This window comes from Diaporthe amygdali (genome assembly GCF_026229845.1).
Source record: "Diaporthe amygdali strain CAA958 chromosome Unknown NODE_3_length_2959817_cov_65_330692, whole genome shotgun sequence".
Classification (NCBI taxonomy): Eukaryota; Fungi; Ascomycota; class Sordariomycetes; order Diaporthales; family Diaporthaceae; genus Diaporthe; species Diaporthe amygdali.
In genome coordinates, this window is record NW_026517023.1 from 476,054 (window position 1) to 501,074 (window position 25,021).

The window sequence follows — 25,021 nt, forward strand, 5'->3', positions numbered from 1 at the left end:
ATCCAACTTATGCTGATTCTAACGTACTATCAAGTGCTCCTCTATCGGACTTTGAACAATATACTTGTCAGGCCCACCCGACAGGAGCTCCAGTATCTGGGACTGCTGTTGCTGTGGCAGAGCGCTTGGTGGTGAGCTGTGCCGTTAGATCGGTTCAGTGAAGTGTGAAGATGCAACCGTCAGCCCATCTGTATTCACGAGCATCGTACGTATATCATTCACTACATTGTGTAACGGTCAATTATCTTCGTAAATATTTATTTAGTCATTGGCACAGCTAAAGAGCCAACCCAGATCTTACACTTCTACAGTAAACCAAGTCATAAACCATGGCGGTTGGTTTCCCACGCCCCCTCATCGTCGGCTTGACCGTTATGTTCGAGGTAATCGCTATCACCGCTGTCGCTCTGCGGTTCTGGGCGCAACGCTTGCTGAAGCACAAGTTCTTTGCACACGACATGTGGATCGTGATCGGATTTGTAAAGTTCAAACGATTCGAACGCTCAGGTGACCTGTGTACTTTGCTCAACTGCGCTTTCAATAACGATCATCCTCAGCGTTGTCCTAGGTGGTCTCGGACAACATTCTATCGAGCTCTACGCCACGCCGTGGAAGATTGTTGCATTTCAAAGGGTGAGTATCGATCACTGAAATATCCCCAGGCATCTACCACTTGTCCATCTATAACTGGATCTATTTTTTATAAGTAGGGTGGGCCCTCAGAATCATTTTGATGTCTGTAAGAATTTTGACGCCGACCAAGTGTTCCGCGGAAATCCTCCAGTGACCACCGTTGGGGACACATCTGGGCAACAAAGGTTACGTACTTGAGCATTACAGGAAACACAAAATGAAACAAAGGAAACAAAAGTAAGACTGAACCACCATGCCCATACTTCTCTTGATCGCCAAGTCTCTCGAAATAACCATGCCCAAACGAGCTGAGTGTTTGAGCCCTCCGCCGCGAGCCATCCCGGACTCGCACCCTTCAATGTTTGTATGCATCAAGCTTATTCGAATGGGGATCTAGCACTTTGTTTACCTGGAACACTTCTATGCATCCAAACAGCAATCGTATGTGCATGTAGTCAAGTCCACGCTCCATGGTGCCGCTCCTATGGGGCAGAGCAGTTGTAGACTTCCTGGTGTGGGTCTTCTCGGGCGTAAAGGGGGGGGGGGGTTGTGGGGGTGGGGGCGTTACGTTCCTTCTACTTATCCAGCTCTTCTACTTCATCTGGACCCACTAGCATTCCATTCTGGCGCCTCTGGATTCTACGTCTTTCTTTGTCTCCACTCACCTCATACCTACCACATTGTGTCTCCCATTGCAGATGTAACCGCCCGCTCATAGTCAAAGAATACCCCGGCGCCTGCGGAAGTCTCAAGCCTCTGCGTTGACCTAACAGACTATATGTCATCCTCCTCCATTCTCAATTCCAATACCCTCCACCTTAGCCTGTGCTCAAGGGATTCGAGTGAGCTGAGAGGTTCCACATCGTCCAGCAAGTTTTTCCATTTGCCTGGCGGACCATTTTTGGAGTCGTCGCTCTTCTTGGGAGCCTTTTTGTCCTTGGCAAGTTGCTTCGTGGAAAGGCTGTAAAGGTGCCCTGTGAAAGAAAATCACTCAAGTCAGCTTCTCCCTCATATTATGAGCGCCTAGAAAATTCTCGTACTCACTTGAGATTTTGAGGACGAGCCCAGCAGTCAGAAATGATTTGAGCACGGCTTTTGACATCGCATAAATAGGAAGCACAATCATGCCAAGTATAACCTTAGAAACTACCCCAATCGACCCAGAGATCGTGTTCGTTGGTAGTTCAACGAAAAGATAAGCCAGCCAGAACCAGGAACTGTCTGTCCAGTTCTTTAAGTAGACGTCGTCTTTATCCAATACCTGCTCATTCGCATCATCGGATCTAGTAATGCCTTTGAACAGGAGGCTCTGCTCCCGAATTTCGTGCGAGTATCGTTGAAGAGGAGCCCGCAGGGTATGATTGATGGCATCCTTGATGGCATCCTTGAACATAGAGAGTGTGGCAATGAAGGTGCGGGCACTAAACAATAGGACTGCTGTGACTGCAAAGGCGGCGGCAGAAAATTTCGCAAGGGAGACTGTCAAGTCATTTGTTGGCGCACCGTTCATGCTGAAGAAGCTTGTAGCGAATCCAAGAGGCAGAAAGATGATCGTGACGTACGTGAAATACGCAATGTTCTGCTCTCTTTTCGCGTCAAGCTCCGACTGATTTTTTGCTTGGACGGTTGTTAAGATCTCCTTCAGATTGCGAATTTTGTCGCGGCAAATCTCAAGGTCCAATCGTTGTCTTTCAGTCTGGCTGCGCAACTTATTGATGTAGCCTCGATATTTTCTCTCATCGTTTCGTGTCCATCTCGGTCGTTCTTGACCCCGGTCGCCTTCCCTGGTAGCCCATTTGGACAACGTGTTCAAGGAGGACGTAAGATCTTCCTCAGCTTTCCCCAGAAGCTCCTCGTATATCTGCCAATGATTTGCCGACTTCGAGTAAGCTTCTGTATTGAATACAGACAAGATCATCTTTCCCTTTTTTAGACCAAGCTCATCTTTTATATCCTGGAGTATATTGTTGGACTTGGTCAACATGACGCTCAGGATGTGTTGGAGAAGCTGCAATTCGAGGACCTTTCTCTGCCAAAGGTGTTTGTCGATGTTGAATCTCGACATCAATCGCTCTTCAAGATTATACGGATCTGGAGCCAGACCAGGAACATACTCGACGAAGTGACATGTCCAATACCGGTCGAAGAAGTCTCCATCGAAACGGAATCCTATCGATGCACGCCGAAGCTCCTTACTTTGGCCAGCGGGCCATGGCACCTCGAGTTGATCCGGAATCCCGCTGTGGAGTGGTTGACTCTCACCCTCAGCAAAGAGGACCCAGAAGCACATGTGAAGCTCTGTTTGCCAATCGTTGAGAACCATAGTAGTATCGTCCCACATATGGTTTTCATATGCTGCGTGTCGGTCAAAGAACAAGGAAATAGGAGCCCTTTCCGCTTCGGTACTCGCTAGCCAGCAAAGAAAGGCTGTCTGTGAATCGGATTGTGCAGGCAGCCATAGGAAACGCTTCTTCGCATCGGCTGCAGTTCGCCCTTTGCTGATTGATTCCCACAGCGTCATGTTGAACATAGGGTTTTGGAGAGAAACCAGGGATGCGCGAATGTTATCTTGTTTTGCTCGTCCCTGTCGCTGATGCTTTTGCTTCGGTAAACTTGCCACTAAGCCATTCTCGGAAAGCCCAGCTTTGCTCTCCGTATACGAAAACGAAAACTTTTCCTCCCGGTAGGCATCTAGCTCTCTGTAGATGAGTGAATTGGAGGAACTAGGTATGTTTATGTACCTCTCAGATTCTCGGTCACGCAGTTGTTTGAGTTCCTGACGCCGATCAATGTCCCTGGTCAGCAGAAAGTCTGGGTAGTTGTACAGCCACTCTTCATCCAATGTAGTGATACTGCTGGCATCAATCATGCTGTTGAAAGGCATGGATTTCTTCATGGCCACTGAATTGGGGTTTTTGTCAAAACGGCCGTCTGCTGCGAAATGTTTTGACAGTGCTTTCGAGTCGGTTCCGTGGGGATGGTTCGACAAATTTTGCTTCTTCAATTGCGCCAGGATCTCACTGAGGAGGTCCATCGTCTCGCGCTGAACTTGTTGGCTATTATCCTCATGCTCCTTCCTAGCAGGGGTATGTTGGGGTCGAAACGATACGTCAATGTCTCTAGCATACTTGAAAAGAATATGGCAGGCTTCGAATCCAACATGGTAGTAGTAATCTCTGTCCCGCTCTTCGGAAAATATTGACGGTTTTCCAGTTGCCACGTCAATCTCCCCGGGAATAAAAGCGTTGTGGGCGCTAAACTGAATCAAGGATTCCACAGATTCCCTGGCTAGCTCGCCAGAACTTCTTCTGTCAATGGAGAACTTATTCAGACCAGCCACTGCTCCCAAAGCAAATCGTAATGGGCTTTGCCACTCTTCTTGAAGAGTCTCTTCATGATGGCTCTGTGATTTGATGGTTCGCTCCCACAGCTCGCCGAATGACTTGTCGGGGAGAAAGAACTTCGAAACGTGACCATAGAATAGAGCGGTGTCCCGAGTGTGGAAGAAAAAACGGGTTTCCCTTGCTGAGCGAGTGACGGCCAGCATGCGTTCCTGTGACACATCGTTTTCAACGGTGAACCGCTGGAGCACTGCTTTCTTGACCTTGTCAGGCAGAAGTCGTCTGGCTTTAGAGCAAAAGTCCTCATACGGCACTCGAACCCGACCAACTCTCCAGGCGTTTGTGGAAGTTCCTTGATCCGGCTTCGCTTCAGGTGCCGGAGAATTTATTTTGGATATCCGCCAGCGTTGAGAAAAGCTCTGCAGTTTGTCTACTCCAGCCAGACTCCACAAGCCGAGGGAATGTAGTTCATTCAGACTACTCCATATCCAGACATGATCGTCGAGACGGTATGTGTTTAACCCGTCCTCCCTTGCGTGTCGCCATGCAAATACCTTGCGCTTGTCCAGGTCATCAAGTTCATGAATGAAATAGCCCCATACATCTCGTAACAGAGCCATACAAAGCTTCAGTGTGTTATCCTCGACGATTTGAATGTTGTGAGGTGTTCGGCACCATTTGATGTATGCCGTGACTTTCAGAATCTGGAACGGAGTGTCGATGATGGCATCGTCTGGTTGCCATGACCATGTGCTCGTGGGCATCGTTTCGCCACTGACCCAGTAATTCGCCGCAAAGCATCCTGTGCTCAAGAGACTCCTGGTATCTTCGAGCTTGCGCCAAGGCTTCCGTAGCCATTCAAGCCACCTGATGTGCCCGCGACATGCTGCAATAATGCGTCGTTGGAGCGCGAGGATATATGGCGTCTGGTTCACTGCCGGCAATCTTTTGAGCACATCGAGAAGAAAGTCAAATGCAAAGCTAAATACAGAGACTCAGTGTGAGTTCAAATGCACATCATTGTGAGTTCAAGAGACGTACAAGCTGGCCGAAGTGCATATGCGATGACCGGACATGTCTCCACATGTAAGGGCTCGCGGGACATTAGGCTCATCTTTACTTTTTGGTGTGCCTGACACATGGATGTTGCTTTCGATGATATTTGTCGCTAGCATGTCAGGCCCAGATTCCTCTCCATCGTCCAAAATAGGCGGAACCCAAAGAGGGATGATACACACGGAAAGAATGTACTCCGTATGGCGCCATGTCAGATACTCGATGAAGCCGCTGGGAGTGGGCTCCTGAGCAATTCCCGTCGTATCACCATTTCCAGGCCTTGCACTTGGATTCTGAGTCTCTGCCTGCTTGCCGGAAAACTCAGCGGCTGCTGTCACCTCTTCTGTTCTGACATGCGTTTGTGGATTCGCGTTGACAGCCGTGTCGTCCTGCTTTGTCTTGCTCTTCTGAGTATTCTGGTCCTCCGGTTCCGGAATCTCCGGTGCCTGCGCTTGGGCAGTTGCGTCTCCCTCCATATCCCGCTCGTTACGGCCATTCATGGAGATGCCAATGTCACATAACGAGTTGCTGCAACTGCAATCATCAATGACGGAATGGCCCCAAAGTAGTTCCGTTTCTGCGGCGAGAATCGCGGAAACATCAGTCGCTTCGGCTGGAATCAGGAAATTCTTCCAGTGCACCTGCCCTTCTGGTATGGTGATGATTCTGTACGCCAGCGTAATCTCGAGCACGGCTGAACCGCTTTCACTGGTTCCAATAGTCCGGAAGATGGGTCCTGTTGGCATCTTTTGTGCGGTCCCGTCCACAAACAAGCCCATGACTGAAACGACAGCATGGGCGTTATTGACAGACCATGTGTCTGAAATTATATTTGCTCGCCACAGTTCGTCATCATCAGAAATACTCTTGCTTTCACCCTTTCCAAGGTCAAAAACGCTGGGTAGGACCGTACCATCGCCTCCGGAGTCGTTCGTTTCGCCCGCGCTTGACCTCTCACCGTCAATTTTGTTCGCTGTGATCCAGCCGAATCCGTTCGGTCCCGGCACTCGAGTGTAAGTTTTGCTGCTATCGCGGTTATAACCAGGATTTTCAAGATAATCGAGGTCCCTGATCAGCATCTGAGTCTTCACTGCGAATGAAAAATCTTCGATAGGGTAGTCCCCTGTGTTTGTAACGACAGTCTGCTGAAAAACAGTGTTGTTCTTGACCAACCACTGAAATGACACTGTCGCGCTGGTATTACTATCTGACATCGTCCCTGTGGATATAAAGAGTCAGAATTGAGATTCTAACCCGTAAGGAATATTGACGACACTTGTATGAACTAAGTCATTGGGGCTTGTTCATGTCGGCACGACCTAGATATCACCATGCGTGTAGCCCTCGAGGGTTCAAGTGAGATGATGTACTGTTGCGCTTACATTCATATCTCGGCCATCTCCAATTGACCCACTTCACCTTTGGGTCCCCGAGGTCTGGGTCTGCCAGATATCGTCCTGGTAGGTACAAGCCGAAAGAGAGTTCGTCATATCCGAGGCTCAAATACTCTAAATCCTTCGCTCTATGGACGATAGAGTATGGCTCTTCGGTCGATTCGTGGTCGATGGAGAAAAGCCCGGAGTTTCCCGCTCCAAGGAATTGGCTCATTTGCATCAGGAATCCGTAGCAGGACACCGACGCCGTTGTTCCATGGTCGCCGAAAGAGGCGTGACATTCTTTGTTCGGCGAATCTTTCCATATGCCACAGTGTTGGTCTTTTGGCTCGAAGAGTCTATTTGCAGGTAGTGGCCCTACGGCCAGCATAACCTTCAATCAGCTGTGGTATCGGATGAGTAATCACGCATGTATACTCACTTTTGATTAGGCTCCGGAAGGAAACGTCATTTTCTGAGGGGACGCTTCCCGTCCTTACGTCCAGCTTTCCCGCCCGAAGGGAACATTCGAAAGATGAGGGCACCTCGCCATCCCTTTCAGTGGATGCATCACCGAGGGCGCAAGATCTTTGTTCTGAACCCATAATTGTAGTTGTGATTTCGTCCAACCGTAACAAAATAGCGGTAAAAGGGGGAGATGAAAAGCACGAGAGATAGAGCAAGAGAGCAGGTCATATGCGGAGGCACAAGCGCCGTTGGGGAGGTATGAGAATTGTGTCGCGAAATCGTGAATGTCCATTGTGAGGCTGAAAATCACTTTCGACTCGAGATACAGCTGAATCCCCGCTTAGTCAAAAGGGTCACCGAGGTGTAGCTGGGAACTATCTTGGAAGATGTGGCTGGAAGTATTGGATGTCTGCATGACGCCTAAGTGCTGTTGGTTGGTCTATACTTCTGCTGATAAAATCGGTGTAGGCGCCTATACAGCTTATTGGCCCAGTAGATGAGGCTTGCGACGCTGTGCAACCCTTTGTCCTTCCGAGATTGACCTCGAAAGTGGAGAGTGAGGAGACGCAGAGGAACATGGTGTTCATGTTATCTACCTGAACATTAATCAATTGTCGATTCTGTTCTTATATGTCCGTCTCTTTCATGAGCAGAAGAGATTCCGTATGGCTTGTTATGCCATAATGGCAGTCAATATCCTGTGGTTTGTTGGCGACATGTGCGTCGTGTGGCTGCTCTGTCTACTAGCTGCCAGCAACTGGGACTCATCCATCGAAGGACACTGTGGGAACGTTGCAGCTGCGTATCTAACGGTACACGTGAGCAGCCTGATGGTGGATCTCCTTGTGGTGGGGTTGCCAGTGCAGGTTCTCTGGCGTCTGAAAATGCCCATGGCGAGGAAATTCGGAATCATGGTGATGTTTGCACTTGTTGCACTGTGAGTTTCGAGCCTCAACAATTTTGGTCATCGAAATTCACATAGGAAGCGCGTCACTAACAGACAGTGTCACAGTATTTGTGCCATCACCATTGCTCGACTTGTTCTTTGGCGTATTGCCCTTGGGTATGACAGCAATGACTTTACATATACTGGCTGGACACTGTACCTTTTCAGCGCCATAGAGGTATCTGTAGGCTGTACTCTCGCATGTATGCCTCTGCTCAAGCCGGCAGGAAAGAGAATTGCTTCATCGTCGTTAGTATCTTGGTTGAGAGCCTTGGCCAACGCCACTCGACCACACACATTCAAGGCATCATCGAGGCAGCATGGCTGGGTGGAAGGACCCTATTCTAAACCTCGTGTGGGCGGCGAGAGAGACTCGGAGTCTCTCAAAGACAGATCCAGCGATGAACGATCCATCTACGTGAATCGTGAAGTCAACCAGCACACCATTATGAGCAATGACTCCTTGGAGATGGAGCCTTGAAGCGCTACAGGTGTTTCAAAAGGAGCTCGAGGGCTGTGCATCGGTCCATTATAGGCACATTGGTGACATTCTCAGCACTGACTTCCCAATTCTAATCAAGGTGTCGCAACACTTTTGCGAAATGGTGGTATAATTCAGTGGCGACCTAAAGACATCGCACCAAAATTGAGAATTTCGACCCAGGCTGTGTATTACTATGGATGAAGTTGCGATTCAGGCGCAATATGTGTTTCGTTATGAAATACAGATGAGACTAATTCTTGACCCCATCCGTTGCAAACTGGACCTCGGTGACGCCCTCGCCCATGCTTCTCGTGCTCACCATCCCGCCCGAGACCATGGCGAGCAGGCTGTCGATATAATTGGCACCAGACCACTTCTGGTGCGTCAGAACGTCGACACCCTCGTCACGCTCCGGCTCCTGGATCTGCTCCACATAGGCCTGCATGCCCTGGGAGGAGAAGGCCCGTGCAAACGTCGCGGTGCCCAGGGCGGTTGCATGCAGACCCGCGAGGGTGATGAACTGCCAGACGTAGCCCAGCTCGCCGAGGCGATGGATGAAAGAAGCCTGCTCGGTGGGGTCAGGGATCGCTCGCTTCCAGTTGAAGCTCGGCGATAGGTTGTAGGCCAGCTTCTTGCCGGGATGCACGGCGTGAATGCCCTCGGCGAACTCCGCCGCCTGTTCGTAAGACGGGGTCTTAGATTCCATCCAGACGAGGTCTTACATTCATAACACCACATAGATTAGCATGATTGATTTGATATGCAGAGAGGAGGAGTTTGGGTGACCCACCTGCGTAGGGGGCGTAATTCACCCCACGAGCGATAGCACACTTGATCCCGCCATGGTAGCGATAGTACCCTTCCCGGGTCCTGGGTGAATCCCAGTCAAAGAAGATATCGTTTCCATCAAGGAGCTTCTTCGCCACTTTGCGACGCTGGCTGAGGGACAGGTTACCTTTGACAGCTTCCAAGTACTCGGCGACGGTGGACTCAGGGAGTCCCTTATCCGCAGCGGCGTCTTTGAAAGCGGCGTCTTCGAAAGCGGCGTCAAACGTCTTCAACCCAGCATCGGACATCCACTTCTTCTCGAGACTTGTGAGTTCCTGTGCTGTACTTCCCTTGGTCTGCGCGGCGATCAGCACGTCGACAAGTGGCTCGACCGACGGATTTGTCGCGCCCAGGATAAACGGGTGGTCCCGTGCATCAATGGTGGACGAGATCAGCGTCGCGGCCTCCGAGTCGGTACGGGCGACGATGACGAGCTCTGTGCCCATCATGTCAGCCTGGGCCCGGCAGGCGACAAGGCGGTTGATGTGCTCCTGCATCGGTACCATCACCTTGCCGGCCATGTGACCGCACTTCTTGGTGCCCGGGGCCTGATCCTCGATGTGGATGCCGGCAGCGCCAGACTCGATAAACATCCTGACCAGCTTCAGCGTCGCCGTAAGACCTCCGTGACCCGTATCTGCATCAGCTATGATGGGTCTGAGATAATCGACCTGGGGGAGATTCAAACGCTCCCGAGGAGGCAAGCTAAGCCGGTCCTGCCTTTGCTTGCGGTCATGGAACAGCTGGGCTTTGAAGAGGTGGTCGACCTTTCTTGGGACAGTGTCCTGTTGTTGTCGATCGAGGCGGAAGTCAGTCTCATGGATCTTTTTTCATTAGGTAATGTGGAACACGGTCAAGACATACCATCGGGTAGTCAGCCAGGTCAGGGGATGGCTCGTTGGAGGACGAGGCGGTAGCAGAGCACTGCCAGCCGGACACATAGACAGTGTCGAGATGCTTTGCCATTTGTGTGACTTGGACAGGATCCATACACCCAAAAGTTGCGCTTGTCGTTCGAGTCTGTGATGATTGGCATGAGCGTTCGCTCTCTTAGGACAGTGACTGTGGCACAGAATCGCCAGTATGAGTCACAGCTACAAGGTGGATGCTACTGACCTTGGCCCTATTCTCGAGAATAGCCCAGAGCTTCTTGCTCAACGTATCACTGATATACGGCATGACGAGGCTGCCTCTCGCACTGCAGATTTGTTCTGCAGTATACGGGCGTTGAATGCCTGCAAACCGGGGCGAAGACCACCACTTCTCTACCTCAGCAACCTGCGATGAGAAAGCCATGTCTTCGAGATGGAGGTTGAGGAGAGTCGATGTTTCCAGGCCAAAAACCTCGGCCTTGGCGCCGGTTGTCTGGAGTTTTGAGAAATCCAGAGAGACACCTGAGCCGGTAGAGGTACTCTCATCAACGAAGGGAGCCATGTCAGCAAATGAGAGGGAGAAATGCTGTGGGTAATGGAGTCACCAGACGAATGCTGCAACTAATTATTTCTCTTTGCTGGTGAAAGGGTAACAATGAAGCCCAATGTTTTCCGAGAGGTGGAAGATATGGCACTACTGACAGCCATGGCGATTTAGTCTTTACAAGATATATGTGTCCCTTGAGTGCCTGTGACCGGACTCAGCCAGCTAGCAGATACATCTTACGATCTGATAGCATGTGTTGTGCATCCGGGATCCCCTTCGCCAATCGTGAAAATTGACATGGACATAAATGACATTCAGGGAAATGATTGCCTCATCGGATGTTGATTCGAATCCTGTCCGCTCGGTGTGACCAAACCTCAGAGAGTGGAAACAGGTGATCGTCACCGCCATGCACAGCCCGCTACAAGCCGCAGTACACCACGACCAGCATACTCGAAGTTGCAAAGACAAAGAAGTACGAGAGGCCTTCTGCGTGGATACTCTGCTCGGTGTACTGTAATTACCGACATCAACAACCGTCTACATGGCCTAGGAAACATGGCAACCTGGACCGCCGGAGGACACCCGTGTGGACCGTCTGCACTCTGCCGTCGTCATCGTCTCAGTCTTTTGCCTTTCTTTGATGCAGGTATGGTTTTGTCGCCTGCAAATAGGGCAAATAGGGCTGCTTTCTGAGCCGCCAGCTGACGTACAACAGCCTGCGGACGGCTGGACGATCGACGACGGTGATAGAGTTGTTGTCCAAATGTTGAAGCGTCGAACACGTAAGCTCGAAAATGTGATAGATAGATACTCTACCGGTATCTGCTTGGACCCTTTTGCAGTGGCACGTGGGTCTGACTTGCATGGAAAATACGCTGGATGGGTCCCGGGTGGCTGGCTCTCCGGCAGCTGTGGTGAACCCGCGCTCAGCGTCCAACGGCGTAAAAATGGGCCGTCCCTGTGGGGGTGGAATGGACGCAGGGGTTCATAATTGCCTTGTTTGCTTAAGTCCCGCGTGGGGCCGTTCCTGACTCCCGACGTTGCATGCATAACTCAACTCCAACGTTATTTATTATTATGGTCCCTGCGTGAATTGGCTCGCAGAGGCAGAGGCGGCTATTAGTAATGGTCGGACAGATAAGACTTTGGTCAATACGCCTGTATATGCTCAAGTAGTAAGGTCTGTTGGTCTATCAACGTTGTTTAAGACAGATCCACAGGAGGCGACGGATTACCGCTCCTGGCAATAGAAGTCGAGTATCCGATAGCTTGTCTAAAGTTGAAGCCGCGTGTCCATTCTTGATGTTTTGTGTGTTCAGCACTGACCAGAATCATGCCATTTTGTTGGATCACATACTTGGATCTCGATCAAGGCGCTGATAACATCATGTTTTAGTTGGAACGCGTGCACTCCGGCGAGGATGACCCTGTCTTCAACGTCATCTCTCATGAGAGACAGAGAGATAGCATACGTGTGTGTAAGTGTTCTCACACCTTGAAAAGACCTGGCGTATCAACTTGCAGTCAGGACAGTCTCTTGGCGTCAATTTCCAGTATTACGACGTCTGATCTACAATAGATACATAGCACTATTTGAACAGGGTTCGGACAATGTGGGCAAATATCGGGTCAAAATGACATCTAGTTACGCGATGTCGTGATCCATTTTATATAGCGGGACTAAAACGTAGCCCGACTCTACCATAAACCTTTCTCCATCCGGCTGCAGCACCTTGCTACATTCTTACATTATCCAGCTGCCGCTTGAAGAATTCATAGGCCATGAATGTCACTGCCTGTCCGGGTGCCACCCGCATCACCCGGGGCAGCAAACCTTTGTACAGGGCGCCGGGGCCCTCTTCCCTTATCAAGCTGGTCACCAGCCCCAATATCCTCCTGTCGCCGTGTGCCGCGGCGTTCTGCAACCTCGTTTTGATTGTGTCGATCGGCGCGTTGCAGAGCGGGCCCATGGCGCCCGAGAAGAGCCCGATGGGACCTGTCACATAGGTTGGCAAGGCCCCTTCGTCGATCCCCTTTTTGCTCCGGTATCTCTGCACTGCCCGTTTTAGGAAGGAGTAAGTGGTGAAGTTGGCCGCTTGGTTGGTCCCCTGACGAGTGGCTGTCAGTGAGACCCCACGCCAGAGTGCAGAGATACCCTCGTTTCTGGCGACGCCGCGGGCGGCGTCAAAAGCGTTCCGGTACTGCGGCAGGGTCGCAATGGCCCCTCCCTCCACTCGGTGCTGTCCCTGAAGCCTAATTTTGACGACCTCCATTGGGTTGACGACACAGACTGCCTCCGTAATTCCTGCTGCCAGCCCTGCGAGGAACACCACGGAACTGCTCGGTGTTGACTGCCCCGTAAGCGAAGCGCCCAGGTGCTTGAAACCTTCAAATGAGGTGAATCGGATGGCCATCTTGGGACCCATGCCCAGGACAACAGCATCAAAGCCTCTGTAGAGCCCAAGAGGGCCCTCTTTCCGCACGATATGTCCCAACGTACCGATGAATCCACTCGGACGTCGAGACTGAGGACGAAAGATTAGACAACAACGCTGACAGAAAACATGAGGGCAGGGTACATCACTCACGTGTGGGTCATTGCGCAACAATTGCATTCGCACTTTGATCGTGTCAAGTGGGTGGCAGGAGCATGCTTCCATGATGCCAGCCCCTCCTCCCGCTGCGATGTGTCCCTCGTTTGATCAGTCTGGAACTCATCTCATTAATTCTGAATCTGGTCTTCGTACCTAAGAGGTTTGTGGTGACAGTATTGAAAGGCGAGGTCAATCGCCTCTCGATGACTGGGTCGGCGTGAATTGATCGAACAGCGACAGCCATGACGGGTACGGTATAGAGATGACACAATACAAAGCGATATAAAGAATTACAGGTGCAAAGTCGGACACCTTGACCGGCTCGAGACAGAGGGTCGAGGTGATGAAGATATAGAGAGCGACCGATCTTAAACACCAACCAGGCGTGATATCAAATCTCTAACCAATCAAGGCTTCCACTCCCACCTCTGACCCTTCCTGCAATCAGAGCGAACAAGAAACAGCTACGCATGTGTCATTTACTGTGATTTCCTGTTCCCAGTCACAGACATGTTTTCCTTTCGAATTTGCCTTGCCCACGCAAAACCATAAGATCAGTGATTTCAAACGCCGCACGTCACTACCAAATCCGTTGTCTGGACCTCGCAGCCGTAGATCGCTCTGTGTGCAGCGATCTTCCTTACTCGGAAAGTCTCAAGATAACGGGAGCACATGTCGCAGAGTCACTCTTCACGTTAGTAAACAGTTGAATAGAAACACGCCATTCTCGCATCAGGTATGGACACAACTTCTCAAATAATACGACGCCAGTGAGGAAAGCTTACGCGTTGTGCATTAGACAGGAGGAAGAAACGCAGAGGCTCAATTATTCCTTGTTTACAAGGGACGGGACGGCATTGACGCATGCTGTAGGTATGGTGCACAAGGTCCAGTTTAACGCAGCTGTCGCCACAGAACCGGAGCAAGAACGCCGTGGAAAAACTGGTAGGTGGTAGGTCCGATTTACCTCTAGTATACAAACATTTGCTGGGCATGTATGAGGCTCAGACTCTTATTCATCATCGGTTGACGCGGCCAAGAAAAAATAAGGTCGGACAGGGCCATCAAACATATTGCTGGGACTTACTGTTGTAACTTGGGCCGGCCAAGATAGGTACACACTCCAGGCAATATGCGTCACTGTCGGATGTGAGGACGTTCAAGCTGCCCCGTTTCAGCACATATGGGGTCCCAGTGGCATAGTGGAGCGAAGAGCCCCGGAAAAATTGATTATCTATCACATCCATGGAGGCTTGACACTTGATTTACTAAGTCCTCTTCACAGTTCTCTCTATCTTCTCCTCCCTCGCTTTCATCCTTCACAGACGCATTTCTCTTCTCCCTTGGCCCGATACCTAGATCATCTTTCGTCCCAGGAAGGGGGAACATACTTCGAAAACATCCATCTCTGTGCCATTTTCTTTTTAGAACCTTCACCAATACTACAAGAACCAACCACAAGATGTCTGCACAAAACGTCACAGCTTCTCTTTGGTGGGATACTCTTATTCGACCATGGATATGCGTTCCCCTCAGCATCATCTTCATGCTATACTGCATTGTTGGAATGGACTCTCTCATAGGACTGGGGACTGTCGACTTCCCGTCAAGCGTGGCATGCCTCCTTATCTTGTTCTTCTTTCTTCTTGTGTGTGATTGGCTGTTACCGTCCAAGCACATGGGCACCTTGTTAAGTGTACTCAAGGTGCCCACTGAATTTGCCCTCCGAACGATGAACCTCTATTTCACGCCAAGCTTTGTCCTCCTCCCCACTAGCACTCTCATCAGTGGGGAGCAAATTGGTGCCTTGGCCGGGGTATTCATCGTTGGGTACGTTGTTCAGTATGCCGTAACGGGCTACTCGTGCGTGGCTGTTCAATGCATATCTCGCAGACTTCGCGGGGAAACCACTCTGCCTACAGGATCCGACACTGTCGGAAACCCTGAGAAGACGGGAACATCGATGCAGCAGCCTTCCGTCACATCACCAACACAAAACAGTGCAAACTCAGGTCCCTCAGGACAACAACAAGAAACCGATCAAGAGTACGTCAAGGAAGATCAGAGTCCTTCTCAAATTTCAGATCCGATGAGGGAATCTGCCACACCATCAGAACTGGAGCAGGTTTCAGCAACGGCAGCAGAGGATTACAATTCGACTGAGAAGAAACGCCGATGGAGACCATGGCTCCTGAAGAACATCGATCGTCTCACTTGGTTCACCCTATTTCTTGTCATCGGGCTCCCAGTATACTATGCAACTGGCTATACCATGCCAATCTTCCTCTGCATCAATGTTCTCTGCTTCCAAGGCGCCAACGCCGTCCCACCCAAGATTAAGCGCATCGCACACCCCGTCCTCGTCTGCGCCCTCTTTTCAATACTATTCATCTGGGGCTTTTCCGTCTCTCGGGGTCTCACCCTGTACAGGGGCCTGAACCTCTACAAGACCGGCACTTCATACATGAACTATCTCCGCGGCGCTTCGGGGCTCCCACGCCCGGGTGCAGGCGACATCCTCGCGAGCCTGCTCGACGCCAGCATCGTTTCTCTCGCCATGCCGATGTATCAGTACCGTCAAGAGCTACGTCACTACTTTGCTTCTATATTCCTGCCAGTGCTGTTTCTGACCATTCCATCTCTGTTTGGCTACCCTCCTCTGTGCTTCTCGCTCGGCATATCTGCGACGATCAGCCTCGCAGTTGCGCCGCGAAGTGTCACGCTCGCGCTGGCACAGCTGTCGACCCAGAACCTGGGCGGCAATACGTCTGCCATCTCGGTCATTGCCGTAGTCAGCGGCATATCTGGACCCATATTTGGTCCGACTATTTTACGCATGTTGAGGATCCCAGAAAGTAAGTCTTTTGCTCCAACTTCTTCACCGGTGGTTCTTATCTACGCCACAAAAGAACACTTGAAGTGCTGTTTATTTTGTATACCATGAAATCGGATACTAATGTGGTGTCGCTCACAGAGGATTTCGTGACCTGGGGGGTCGTTCTGGGGGCAAACTCATCTGCAATCGCTACGGCAATGCTTCTAGAGCGGGACAGACGGGCCGCTGCTCTTAGCTCACTTTCTTTGAGCCTCTTTGGTATTGTTTTTGTCATTCTGACGGTCATCCCTCCCTTAGCCACCTACGTTCGTAGTCTTGTAGGGCTATAAGCCTCCAAGACCATTCGAGCTGGCGTACCTGTGTTCTTGAAATATGATTTTACACAATGGTCGAGAGGATCAGGGTGTTAAAGACCTTTCAGAGCTCTTAGAGGGCTCAGAATCGGTCTTCGGAGTATTTTATCATATTGCACGACAGTCGAGAGGTCAACGTCATGTATATATCGCATCTTATGGGACCGATGGAAAACATTAAATCAGTAGGCAAAATGCGACTTCCGGTAACGGTCAAAAGAGGCGTTAAAATAGTTGTTGGATATTTAGGTAATCCAAGGAATATTGAAAGTAATCGAACGCTGAGACAAAAAGGCGGCAAGAGACGACTGGCCATACTAGAACAATCTCATCCATGTGTTATTTCACGTTTGGAATTTTTCTCAGAGCCTACATTCATATCGCTGAGAGGGAGGAAATATGTACGTCCCGCACCGTATGGGACATGAACGTGCCCTGATCCGGGGTTTGAGTGATGGTGTGCGCGTCATCGGATGCGAAGATTCGGCATTGGTGGCCGGCTAGGCGCTCGAGAAATTCGCGCTCAACACCAGCACATATGCGACTAAAGATGGATGGACAAGCACTGCTGTAAATACTGGGCACAGAATGCGTAGATGAATTCCATGCAGAGCCATGACATGCCAAAAAAAAAGATGATTCTTTTGAGACTATCTATTTGGGGCCTGTCTCAGGCTACACCTGCTCAAAGACTGGAGGGTGCCCCTAATCTATCCTCTGGCCCGATCTCCCATAAAGACGATTGTCTGTAGTGAAATTCCCTTGCGCCAGACACCTTTCATCGTTCATGTCCATGCTGCTCTGCACCTCAATGCAATTTCAGGAGACCGCATAATTCACCCCAGAACTCGAGCCAGAATGAAAAGAAAGACCAGGCACACAGCGTCCGCATTCTCTTCTTCCAGGTTCTCCTCAACCCCCAAATCCTCTGTCCCTTCATGGGCGGAAATCAAATTCTCCGACTGCTGTCGATGCTAATTAAGCTCCACTGAGCCCAGTGGATCAGCATGAATGGCCTGTCCATTATCAGTGACCCACCACATCTTCGTCATTATCCACCTGGCTTCTTTTTTCGTCTACTTGCCTCCCTCTAGCGATGGATGTCACCCCGCCATCCCCTTCCAAACCCCTTCGGCGATCTCTTCGCGGGTCGATCCGTCATGTCCTCAAACGGAGTAGGTAGCTGACGCGGTGTGTCGTCGACGGCAGTAGCTCCCGACAGCGATTCCGCATCAGCCATGTCCACATCCTCTTTGCTGCTCGCCGCCAGGGGAGAACTGGCAGCCACAGAAGACGACAGGGCACGGCTGGATGTCGTAGGCGTGGCCAACTTCTTCTTAGCCTGGGCCTCCCTCAAAGCCTGAACTCTCTCCCTGAACCGCGCCGCCGTCTCACAGCCCTTAGCCGGACGGCCAACATCAACACCAGGCAGCCTCAGGTTCGCCGCAGCAACCCACTCAGCAGGCAAGGCCTTAAGGGCCTGCTTTGAGAAAGTGAACGCCTTCTCAGGCGGCGGAAACGTGAAGTTTCCCGGCTCGCCAGGCGTGTCGTCGAAGAACAGCACGGGGAAGACGCGCTCCTTGGCCTTGGGGCCGCCGACTTCAAAGCCCTTCTTCCATCCCTTGATGACGGGCTTCATCCTACGGCCCTTTGCCTTGGCACGCACGCGGTCCGTTGTGTAGCAGTCCGGCAGGTCTTTGAACAGGTTGGCCTGCTGGAAGCTGAACTTGATGCCGATCTGGCGCTCCCAGGAGTCCCAGGGCAAAGGTGTGCACATCCACCACCCCTCATAGTGGGCGTCTTTGTAGAAGGCTTGGTAGAGCTCGCCTGGGATTGGGTCTGTGACCCCAGCGAACGTGTCGTTCTGGTCTAGCTGGGTGGTGAGGTCTAAGAGGAGGGGTGGTGATGGGACGGGTGGTTCGGCGGCAGGTGATGCCTGCACGGACTGGGCATTCGATGCTGTCTCTTCGGCTACAGATGAAGACTTTGCGCAGCCAACAACGCTCCAGAATTCTGAACCAGAATCGTTATTGGTGCATTCTGGTGAAGGCTCGCGTTGGCTCTCTACACCAGGTTTGGTACTCTTTGGAGTGAGAGAACGGGGCGTCAGAGCCTTGAAGCGAGATTTGAGACCGTCTTCTTGCTCGGCTGGAGCCACTGCCGTCGCGGGGCTGGGTAGCGGGTGTCGCTGCTTCTTGACACCGGCATGATTGTTTGGATCAGATGGTGATCCACGAGCAAAGTCGGCTGGTGCAGCGAGGGGGCTTGCGCCTTCGGCTGCTTGCAGAGCAGCGCCTGCGAGTCCTTCCAAGTCTTGAACAAAGTGTTGAGCTTGGGACTTCGTGGCCTTTGATGTGACAATGGAGAGCTTGGGTAGAGATAGAATTGCTGGACGTCCGTTGCTGTTGATACCTGACTTCTTGCCACTGGTCGAATGCGTGCTTGAATCACGCTGATCGCGACTGCTGCTGTGAGATACAGGCAAAGCCCCGTTCGCTGGGCCATCGGTAGATTGATGCGGAGTAATAGACACCATCGCAGACGGCGTCAAGCCGGAAGACGAAGGCAGCGGCACAAGGTCCTTAATGATGTCCACGTGCTTGCCCCACGCGCCCCAAAACTCGCCATCGACCGTTTCCAACTCCTGCTGCTTGACCCGCGCCTCCTCTCGAAGCTTATCCTGGCGTTTCTGTACTGCCTCTGAGAGCTTCTTCTCGTTGGCGCCAAATGCACTGATCCACTTGCGGGTAGACCACTTTGGGTTGGAGTCAGCGATCTCGGCAAGGCGTTGCTGGTACTCTTGCCAGTATCGGCCCTCGATGGCGTAGGATTGCTCCTCGAGCTTTCGAATCTCAGCGCGCAGTCGCTGGCGCTTCTTGTGAATCTCCTCATTTTGCAATCGTGCGTTCCTACACAGCGCTGAAATGAGGCGTTCATCTCGGATATCCTCAGGCGAGAGACCGCCATTCGAAGGATCTGTAGCCGCCATGATCGACGAGGGGCGTCTGCGGGCCTTGACGGCGAGACGCAGATATTTCGTCGCAGTTAGCTGAGCTATTCGCTCGAGAACCGAGGACGCTCTCGAGCTTGGATGAGATGGTGATACTCGAAAGGTTGTTGATTACTTGACCGGTTGCTTGTTTGTGTTTGTGCCTGGCTAAGATGATGAAAGGCGAGTGTGATACTAAGGCTGCAGGGCGGCGCCACGATACTGCAACTCAACCGCTGCAGTGACCGCGATGAAAACAACAGCCGGTGAAGATGGCGATCAAAAGCCTTAATGTTTGTTTGATGGTTGTGGGTCAGATGAGGTCGAAATAGTTGTGGGTCCCCTATGTAACAAATTTCTCACCGACCCAGCCTAGATGTTTATCAAGGGCAGGGTTGAGACTGCTTTAGTCGTTGAGTCTGATGGAAAAAGGGACAGTCCAATGATGAGAATGCAAATGGTAGCTCTTGCCCTGATTATTGTCGGGTTGAGCAGGGCTGTGTGATGGATGATGTGAAGTTTGCTGCCTGCGTACATGTGTAGGTGTTATTTGCATTTGGTTGATTGATTTGTAGTAGTCCGGGTGGCAGGCTACTTAGTGCATGTGAGTAATCTTGGTTGTGTGATGTGAAAGTTCCTTCTTTGAAACGCCACAAGCTTCCAAAGGCCCCTGCGGAAACCACGACACGCGCCACCCGTATTTAGACTAAATGGCCGCGGACATAAGGGCATAAAAGAGAGAATGGGCGAGCGAGGGGGGTGGCAGGGAGAGCAGCCACTAAGGATACGGGACTATGACGAAGGGATTTTACAGGCGAGGCTTGTTATTAGTGTGGATACAAGAACTCGGGACGTGTCATCCCCTCTCAGTGCCCGACTCCCAGATGCAGCGGGCTGAATCACGGGACAGCAAGACTTGCGGTCAGATGCCAAGCACGTAGAGAGTATAAACCTGAATCTTGTTTGCCCTTTTCTTGGTCGCATCTCACCACAGCAGCCAGTGGCAGTGCAGTACCTCCTGCTTATTCAGATCCTAACTCGTAGATGATCATGCAATACATGCACATAATCGCTGCATTGAATACAGCCAGCTGTCTATGAGATGGGAGCTTTACTCGCTTGGTATTGTCTGAAGAAATGACTGGTGTTAGAATTGTCACCCCCGTCTGAATGATTCTTTTCACAGTAAAGCCCTAACCCTCGGATCTCCTTCAGCCAAATCTCTAGCCACTCATTTTAATGTCGCGTCCCAGTTTGGGAAGATTCACCTCCAGTGTTGACTTCGCGCTGACACACAGTAATCCACTGCACTCCTTTCCAGGCATCCAGACATGACTACAACATCAAACAGTGAGCCACGGGTCGGCGTAGCTGCCGTTATACGAGGCCCAGATGGACGTGTCGTGTTTGGGCGCCGAAAGTCGAGCCACGGTGCAGGTCAGTCCATCTCCCCGAACTTCATGCGCCTTATCCGCAGATGCCGCAGATGCCGAGACCGCCGCGGGGACATGCTTCTAGCAACTCGCACCCCCTGGCATCTCTTATCATCTAGCAAAATGGCACACTATCACTCACTGACTTGTGGTTCTGCTCAGGGCAATGGGCCTTCCCTGGTGGACATCTCGAGTACGGCGAAGAGTTCGCAGAATGTGCTGAGCGGGAGACATTGGAGGAGACCGGTCTAAGGGTGAAGGGTGGCAAGGTTGCTCATGTAACCAATGCCGTGTTCTCGGATCTCGGAAAGCACTACATCACCATTTTTGTCCTCTGCGAGATGCTTGACCCCAGCGCACAACCCGCGGTGAGTCTGCCACTAGGCTACAGAATTGTTCACAACCCTCTGTAGCTGACTGTGAACATCTTCCCACAGCTTCTTGAGCCCGACAAGTGCGAGGAATGGGTTTGGAAAACCTTTGAAGAGATCAAGCAAGCGAGTTCCGAGGAGCTTTTCCTTCCCATCCAGAACCTGCTGAAGCAGACGCCAAACTTTGACCTCTTTCTAAACCCAGATGCCTAGAAGCATGGAATCCAATGGTGCTGAAAGGCACCCATGGATTCATAAGAGGCGCGATATCGATAGAATTGAAACAAACACTGTCACTACCCTTTAACATCTCCAATATCAAAAGACCTTGAATTAACAATAAACGTATCTCGCATGCTGCTGCATGAAGAGGAGGCAGGGAGCTGTTTGTCCTGGAGGGAGAACTACCGCAGGCTAAGCAATGCAAAGTATCACAATGTCCGTGATAAAAGTGTTCCTCCCCTGTCATCGGCCGTGTACAATACCCTTTGCAGCTGGTGCGTCTTATCCAGTATTTGAATCATTGCCTGAATGCTTTACTAAGATTCAGTGCGCAGAATTCATGCAGTGAATAAACCTGGGTGTTGAAAGAAATTGAGGATTGCATAGCGATGGGATCATCTCTAAGACTGGTCCACTGGGCCAGTCCTCGGGAGTGACTATTATCAGAATCGTTTCATGTTCTCGATAAAGCAACAGTCTGGACACATCAACTTTGGACCATTGGAAGAGAAAGCCATCTTTTGTTGTATCATACAATATGACTGCCTTTGACTGATCTCCTCCCTGGTGGGCCGAATATCTTCGAGGTCCTTGCCAAAGTCACGGAACGAGCCCACTTGGTCTGTTTGCAGTCCCTTCACAAATCGTCCCTTCTCAAGGCACATAAAACGTATTGGCGGCGCAGGGGCCCCGCCGTTTGAATACACATGTGGTGATTTCCGACATTCGCTCGAGTCAAGTGATAAGAGGAATCTATAAACTATGACCACGGGTGAAGTCAGTTCCCAATCTTTGATTGTCACCCCTTGAAATAAACTTTCCAAAGCGCAACAACCTTGAAATCGGCTAGACGTTTCAACGCCCGGGCCCATCAGATTGTAAGGCAGCTCTGGTACTTCACACTCGCGCATTATCGGCAGCTTCTCTACTTTTCCCGAGCAGAGGACATGCTTCCGAGTGGTTCGCATTGAGTCAGGTCATCCAGGTCCAAAGCTCCAGATTCAATCAGACAATGAAAGCTTTGATCGTTCCAGCGCCCGCAACGATGTGGGGTTCTTAAAAGTGACACAGGCTAAAGTATTCCGCAAATGCGACAACATCCATATGTTTGCAGGTCGATTCGAAAAAGCGAAATTTATGGGCCAAGTAACCCCGAAAGAAAATTGAGGTCACATTGAAATGCCTTGTGTTCTAAACTAGGGCCGCGGAGTTGATCTGGGAAATTCGGGGGATGCAGGCGGACTCAACTTTCTTATAGGTGATAGAATGGACACACTGTGTATCCTATACTCGAGTGCCCGGGTCAAATTGCCGCTGCGTCGGATATTGGTAAGTGAGGTGCTGGCAAATTACGCCTCGAGCCAAATATCTCCGATAGGCCTGGATACGGCTTCCAACGAACATCTGTGCAAGTTTTTCCGTGCACACCCTTGGCCTTATCAATACTGTTTATAGTCTTCAATACCATCGAGCCGTTGGCAAATGGAAATCTGGGCTCACGATTGGAATATCAAATTCTTTGATGCTGATGTGCTCAACCTGGCGGGTGATTCCTCCTCCACCCTTCTGAAAATCCTGTTATCGTGACCCAGTACCTGTCTCCACCCGAGTCCCATCGGTGTCCTCGACCAAGATTTCCACGTAGCCGAGATCTCGGTCATTGGTTTAAATGGGATCAATCTGACCCGCATCATTTCTTTTGGGCTAACGACATTATCGCTGAGCCATGTTGAGGGCCAACCAGCATATTCAAAATGTGTATTTTTCCGGGCCTACACATGCGTGTTTCGGAGCCTAGACCACGACGAGGCGCTACCCGTTCACCTTCCATAAGCACTACTGACCATCCTGGGATAGTGGATATTGGGAAGACGAGACCCCTTCCGCGCGCCTCGTTAGCTTGCCCAGGTGGCCGCCACTAATTTACTAGTTTGCAGATATCAAGAACTATCAGAGCCTGAGGATTCCGAATGCATATATATCTGCAATGTGGTAGTCAACATTTGTGTAACCGTAATGGAACCCCTCCCTTTCTGTTTCCCTCCAGGTTGAGTGACCAGCGAGCCCTTTGTCCCGGCTTAATCCAGTTGCTGTCACGATGCGCTGTTCAGGCTTCATCGCTTTCCTCGGTCTATTTGGAGGAGCACTAAGTGCTCCGGCCCCTGGCGCCAATTATACCGAGAACAACCATGTCCTGGCAAAATTGCAGAGACAAGCACTAGCATCACTGAAGACTGCTGGGAGCAATTCGACCAGTTCACAGAGCTGCAGCCTTGAGAATGCCGCTGTGCGCAAAGATTGGTATACACATAACCTGCTTGCATCTCATTAGAACTCGAGAGCGAAACCTTTGCTGACGAGTTGACTGAAATAGGATTGCCCTGACTCCTGAAGAGAAAAAGGACTATATTGGCGCAGTCCAATGTCTCCTGACATTGCCATCTAAATCAGACCCTGCTTTTGCCCCTGGGGCAAGGAACAGTAAGTCACAGGCCTTCGGATCTTTTTTACCTGCAGTGAAACGACCTAGTTGAATCTGAGGGAATTCACACGAAATATTACATTTCGAGATGATGAGCTGGTGTTAACATTCACCTCCAGGATATGACGACTTTGTTGCTGTGCATATCAATCAGACCCTCTCGATACATGGAACTGTGAGTCTCTCATTTCCTGTAAAGCCCGTGCTTCAGAGAGAATCTAATTCTGGAATTATGGACAGGGCAACTTCTTGACCTGGCACCGGTACATGACCTGGGCCTATGAGACGGCGCTCCGTGAAGAGTGTGGCTACCAGGGATATCAGCCGTACTGGAACTGGTTAGACTATACAGATGATCTGACGAAATCACCTCTGTTCGACGGTAGCGACACAAGTATGAGCGGAGATGGATCCTACCTCGCTCACAACGGCAGCTTGTCAGGGGCCAACAACATCTTCCTCCCCTCCGGCAACGGTGGTGGTTGCGTAACAAGCGGCCCTTTTACAAAGTAGGCTTCAGACTTTCAGCTCGTGTTATTGTTTCCGATGAACTAATATTCCATTTATTTAGTATGACTGTTCATCTCGGCCCCGTAGCGCCGGGAATGGCTGGGTTGAAGGTCAATCCCAGCCCTGACGGCCCGCTAGGCTACAACCCACGCTGCCTCAGCAGAGACCTGGGCGATTACACCAGCTCGACATGGTTCACGTCAGAAAACCTGCTGAACATCACGATCGGAGATGCATCCAGCAGTATTGAGCTCTTCCAGAACGAGCTCCAGGGCCGCTTCGCGGACCAGTTCTTGGGGATGCATGCAAGTGGGCACATGGCTGTTGGTGGCGAGGCGTCGGACTTGTTTTCATCCATCAATGACCCGAGCTTTTGGTTCCACCACTCCATGGTCGACCAGGTATACTGGATATGGCAGGCTCTTCACCTCGACCAGGCGGCGACCATAGCGGGTACCATCACCATTTTGAACACACCGCCGAGCCGGGACGCATCTACCGCGGATATCATTAACGTGGGCGTTAATGCTCCCGACGTTACCATTGAAGATGTGCTTGATACGCTTGGGGAAAGTCCACTATGTTATATATATGTATAAACCGATAGCCAAAGGGACAGATAATCACCGATGTCGGTCATCACGCTGAGACCACACCCACTGAACTCCCTACGTGCATTT

The 25,021-nt window shown here is 51.0% G+C and overlaps 8 protein-coding genes across 8 annotated transcripts; 5 read left to right on the forward strand and 3 right to left on the reverse strand.

The window, feature by feature from the left end:
• Positions 1-329: 329 nt before the first annotated feature.
• J7T55_002538 (uncharacterized protein) lies at positions 330-651 on the forward strand (the record flags this gene model as incomplete). Its single annotated transcript, XM_053137621.1, has 2 exons — positions 330-507; positions 569-651. The coding sequence occupies 2 exons, from the start codon at positions 330-332 to the stop codon at positions 649-651; spliced, it is 261 nt and encodes an 86-aa protein (XP_052998408.1).
• A 756-nt stretch (positions 652-1,407) lies between these two features.
• On the reverse strand, positions 1,408-7,008 carry J7T55_002539 (uncharacterized protein; the record flags this gene model as incomplete). The annotated part of the gene is made up of 6 exons (XM_053137622.1): positions 1,408-1,607; positions 1,678-4,955; positions 5,016-5,811; positions 5,944-6,153; positions 6,413-6,781; positions 6,846-7,008. 6 exons carry the CDS (start codon positions 7,006-7,008, stop codon positions 1,408-1,410), a joined length of 5,016 nt encoding a protein of 1,671 aa, XP_052998409.1.
• Positions 7,009-7,554: 546 nt separating this feature from the next.
• Positions 7,555-8,298, forward strand: J7T55_002540 (uncharacterized protein; the record flags this gene model as incomplete). Its single annotated transcript, XM_053137623.1, has 2 exons — positions 7,555-7,808; positions 7,884-8,298. 2 exons carry the CDS (start codon positions 7,555-7,557, stop codon positions 8,296-8,298), a joined length of 669 nt encoding a protein of 222 aa, XP_052998410.1.
• Positions 8,299-8,551: 253 nt separating this feature from the next.
• Positions 8,552-13,389, reverse strand: J7T55_002541 (isocitrate lyase; the record flags this gene model as incomplete). The annotated part of the gene is made up of 11 exons (XM_053137624.1): positions 8,552-8,977; positions 9,024-9,914; positions 9,994-10,149; positions 10,246-10,587; positions 10,789-10,969; positions 11,262-11,509; positions 11,909-11,978; positions 12,046-12,068; positions 12,300-13,076; positions 13,140-13,231; positions 13,299-13,389. The coding sequence occupies 11 exons, from the start codon at positions 13,387-13,389 to the stop codon at positions 8,552-8,554; spliced, it is 3,297 nt and encodes a 1,098-aa protein (XP_052998411.1).
• Positions 13,390-14,607: 1,218 nt separating this feature from the next.
• J7T55_002542 (uncharacterized protein) lies at positions 14,608-16,310 on the forward strand (the record flags this gene model as incomplete). The annotated part of the gene is made up of 3 exons (XM_053137625.1): positions 14,608-14,975; positions 15,039-16,000; positions 16,120-16,310. The coding sequence occupies 3 exons, from the start codon at positions 14,608-14,610 to the stop codon at positions 16,308-16,310; spliced, it is 1,521 nt and encodes a 506-aa protein (XP_052998412.1).
• Positions 16,311-17,424: 1,114 nt separating this feature from the next.
• J7T55_002543 (uncharacterized protein) lies at positions 17,425-19,323 on the reverse strand (the record flags this gene model as incomplete). The annotated part of the gene is made up of 1 exon (XM_053137627.1): positions 17,425-19,323. One exon carries the CDS (start codon positions 19,321-19,323, stop codon positions 17,425-17,427), a length of 1,899 nt encoding a protein of 632 aa, XP_052998413.1.
• Positions 19,324-20,654: 1,331 nt separating this feature from the next.
• Positions 20,655-21,340, forward strand: J7T55_002544 (nudix domain containing protein; the record flags this gene model as incomplete). Its single annotated transcript, XM_053137628.1, has 3 exons — positions 20,655-20,760; positions 20,919-21,124; positions 21,194-21,340. 3 exons carry the CDS (start codon positions 20,655-20,657, stop codon positions 21,338-21,340), a joined length of 459 nt encoding a protein of 152 aa, XP_052998414.1.
• A 2,107-nt stretch (positions 21,341-23,447) lies between these two features.
• On the forward strand, positions 23,448-24,940 carry J7T55_002545 (fad binding domain-containing protein; the record flags this gene model as incomplete). Its single annotated transcript, XM_053137629.1, has 5 exons — positions 23,448-23,650; positions 23,724-23,830; positions 23,951-24,006; positions 24,072-24,340; positions 24,403-24,940. The coding sequence occupies 5 exons, from the start codon at positions 23,448-23,450 to the stop codon at positions 24,938-24,940; spliced, it is 1,173 nt and encodes a 390-aa protein (XP_052998415.1).
• Positions 24,941-25,021: the final 81 nt, after the last annotated feature.